The sequence below is a fragment of the Poecilia formosa genome, unplaced genomic scaffold, assembly GCF_000485575.1.
Source record: "Poecilia formosa unplaced genomic scaffold, Poecilia_formosa-5.1.2 Scaffold556, whole genome shotgun sequence".
NCBI lineage: Eukaryota > Metazoa > Chordata > Actinopteri > Cyprinodontiformes > Poeciliidae > Poecilia > Poecilia formosa.
Window position 1 is genome coordinate 172,997 of NW_006800495.1, and position 3,707 is coordinate 176,703.

Genomic DNA, 3,707 nt, shown 5'->3' on the forward strand with positions numbered 1-3,707 from the left:
GACAGCCGGTGTCATCAGAATCGGATTTGTGGGCCCTGTTATCACATGCTGGCTGATTCTGGAAGCGGCCCGACTTCAAACAGACCGGTTCCATAGAACTCTGCTGTGACTGAAGGCACGAAACTCAACCAACATCAGATCACCATGCTCTCAGGGGGCGCTCGGCTGCAGTACCGCGTCGCGGCCACCAGGGGCCACTGATTCCCCTCGAGGCTTCCGGCCTGTTCAACATTTGTGTTTTGTGTTTCTGTGAAAACTGGAAAATGTTGGGATGTTTGGTTCGGATTCTCCAGGGAACGTTTAGGTTCTGCCTCTAGGGGGCGCTGGGTAGTCTGATCAATTTGATGCAACTGAAACAGCGCCCTCTGCTGGCCACACCAAACATCGTGTAAGTTACTTTCGGCTGGTTTTTTGTCTCCAGTAAATTATGAATTTATTCACACAATGCCCATTAACGCTGAGTCTACGGTGCCTCATCGCTGCCAAAACTCGTCACATAGCCGAGTTGGAGAGCAGGTGTGAGGTTGCCTAATGAGTTAGCGAGCTAAAGCTTGCAAACTACACATTTATCTTGAAGCTAAATATTTAATTAGCAAACCAAATATTTAGCTTCAAACTAAGTATTTTGATTGGAACTAAATATTTAGTTTTTTTGCTCCAAAATATCTGGAGCTAAACTTTTTAACTAAATATTTAGTTAGCAAGTTAAGGCTTGTAACTTTACAAACGATTCCCCACAGATCTGCATCCGACTCGACATTCCCATAAAATAACAGGAAAACCTCTGATCCTCACTGTCAGTAACGGCATAGTCCAATCACCTGTTCTGACTGAACTGAAGCAGGTTGGTCCGGTCCGTTAGTCTGACTGGACCGGATGGAGAAACTCCATTTCACCTGATTCTGTTGGTTAAAAACTCCTGTTGATGTAATTATGCTGATTAAAACGTTTTTATATTTTATATTAATATATATTTGATGTTCCTCTGTTGACTAGAACTACAGTAACTAGCTACATTTACTCAATTACATTTACTTAAGTAACTTTTTTGAAAGACCTTATTTTTAGAAGTATTTTTACTACACAGTACTTTTTACTTTTACTTGAGTAATTTTATTAAGTATTTCTACTGAGTAAAGTTTCTGGATTTTCTACCCACTGAATAAAAAACAAAAACATTTTTAACCAAAAATTCTTTTTTTTTTTTTTTTATTGAACCGATTCGGAAAAATGTCGTTTTGCCTGATTTTGTTAAATATTAAATTATTGATAATTTGATCACTTAGTACTCCAGTAAACTTTTTACCAAATACGTTTTTACTCGCGTAACGTTTTGGACGGATACTTTTTACCTTTACTTGAGTGAAACATGTTGAAGTAGTTTTAATCTTTTAACTTTTGGTTGTCTGTCCAGCTCTCACTGCTGCTCTACCATCATGCCTTACAGATGAGCGCCTCCGTGTGGACAGATGACGTAACTGCAGCAGCCTCTTTTCCACCGGGGTCAGAGGTCACCTTTCAACACCTGTCAGTTATTTGCTCAGTCTAAAACAGAAGCAGCAGCAGAAACAGGCCGTCATAAATATTCACCATAACAGAACTGATTATCATCAATAAAAATAAATATAACACTTCTACAATAATAATAAATGATAAAAAACATGACTGACTAGTGATGGAGTGAAAAGATCATCATGGCTGCAGCTGTTTAAGAAATACATTTTAAAACGTAATAATCCAGTAGTTTAAACCAGGGGTGTCCAGAGTGGGTCCTGGAGGCATCCTGCATGTTTTATTCTCTCCCTGGTTTAACACACCTGCACCAAATGAGGCTCGTTAGAGGCCTGAGCAGAACCCCGACCTGCTGAGGAGAAACTCAGACATGCAGGATGCCGGCCCTCCAGGACCCTCGGGACACCCCTGGCTTAGTTTTGAACCATAATAACTTTAGTTCTTTATTTGCCGTTTACTGACTCATAATTTGACGGTATCCATGGAAACCATGATTGAAAACCTTTGACTAAATGTAATCTTATAGATTCATCAGACAGCTGCTGCAGGTATTACAGATAAAATATAAGCAGTTAATTTACTGCACTGTAAAAACATTTTAAGAAGCTAAAAGTTGATTTATGGCAGATTTGATCATTTATTTCTGGTTCTGTTCGGACCCAGCTGCTGTCTGACCCAAACAGGTCGGTTCCGACCAGAACCGGTCCACTGGAGAAACGCTTCATTTTCAACAATGATGGTTTCAGATTTGAACTTCATGGGTTTTTATTTTAGTTTCTGACAGTTAATGATTAATATTCTGAATGATTAGATCAATTAATCAGAATGAATCGATTGAAATAAACTAATTTAGAAATTTATTAATCATGAACTGAAGCATAGAAACTCAAAAAGGACATTTGCTGAAATAATGGCAGAAATTAAGAGAAAACTGTACAAAAGATTAAAAAACTCATTTAAATCTACCAGAAATTTTAACCAGGTTCAAATTAATAGAAAATCTTTTATTCCTTTATTTCAATTTTCTGATGTATTTCTAAGTCTGTATGTACAGAATATTAATTAAATGAAAAATCTGCAGAATTTACATTTTTTATCCGATTAATCGTCAGAATAATTATTAAAATAACCGTTAGCAGCAGTGACGGTGATTTGGTGAAATTATTGCGATAAAAGTGACAATATTTATTTTTATTTAGGTAACTAAGTGGATCAGTTCTAACGTCAAACTGCTCTTGATAAAAACTCAAAATTATCTTTAGAAACCAGCAACTAAAATACATTTAATCATATTTTCTAATGTATTGATGATCATTGAATAAACAGGGGAAGAAATGATGAAAATAAATCAGGTTGTTTTTTTTTAACTAAGTGGAAGTTATAACAATAAATCTAAATTCTTCTGACCTCACGATAATAAATGTAATAAACGCCCTGGCTGCAGCCTAACATTAATGTTGAGGATTCAATCTGTGATATTTGATAGTATTTCTATCATTTTGCGGAGCAGAAGCTCATCTCTGCATCAGCTGCAGTAAAAACAGAGTCGGGTTTTTCTCCAGATTTCTCTTTATTCTCTGGATTTCCTCAGTAAAAGGTGTTGGGTCTCTTGGTGGTGAAACGCGGCTTGTGCTGCCGGCGCAGAACCCGGTGGGGCAGCGGGAACCGGATCTTAGAGTCCTGGAACCAGAACCGTTTGGTTAGAACACATCAAGAACCAGAAAGGCTCAGTAGCCGGTTTCAGAACCGCCATGGTTGGGTCGGTTTGGGTCGGGTCACTCACATGGAACTGCTTGATGGCGGGCCGGCGGCACTTGTTGGCAGCGATGACCTGGACCTTCATGATCTGGATGGAGTGAGCGCGCGCACGATGGCGGGCTCCCATGTCCCGGTCTGGAAACAAGAGGGAACGGGTCAGAACCGCCGGGTCCAGTCGAGTCAGAAGAATGGCAATCCTAGGATCCCTCTGATTTAATGTCTATAAGCTCCCACTGACTCAGTTTATAACAGAAAATAAGATCAGTTACCATGACGACACAGATAACAGCTCTGTTATGTCACCAGGTGACCTTTGACTCATCCAATCACTGAACAGATGCTGACAACAAAGAAATGCGTGGATGAACATTTTCTGAACATAAACTGAAGTTATTAAAGAGGAACGATCTAGAGTTATAGATCTAGAGTTATAGATC

General features: G+C 39.0%; 1 protein-coding gene across 1 annotated transcript in view; it reads right to left on the reverse strand.

Annotated features, from left to right (window-relative positions):
• Positions 1-3,063: 3,063 nt before the first annotated feature.
• Positions 3,064-3,707, reverse strand: part of rpl18a (ribosomal protein L18a) — a 5,160-nt gene continuing 4,516 nt past the window's right edge. Inside the window, exons 4-5 of the mRNA XM_007540714.1 lie at positions 3,296-3,405; positions 3,064-3,192 (exon numbers count right to left, since the gene is read on the reverse strand). Of these exons, the coding sequence (XP_007540776.1) occupies positions 3,100-3,192; positions 3,296-3,405 (203 nt within the window). The 3' untranslated portion in view covers positions 3,064-3,099. The remainder of the gene's footprint in view (positions 3,193-3,295; positions 3,406-3,707) is intronic.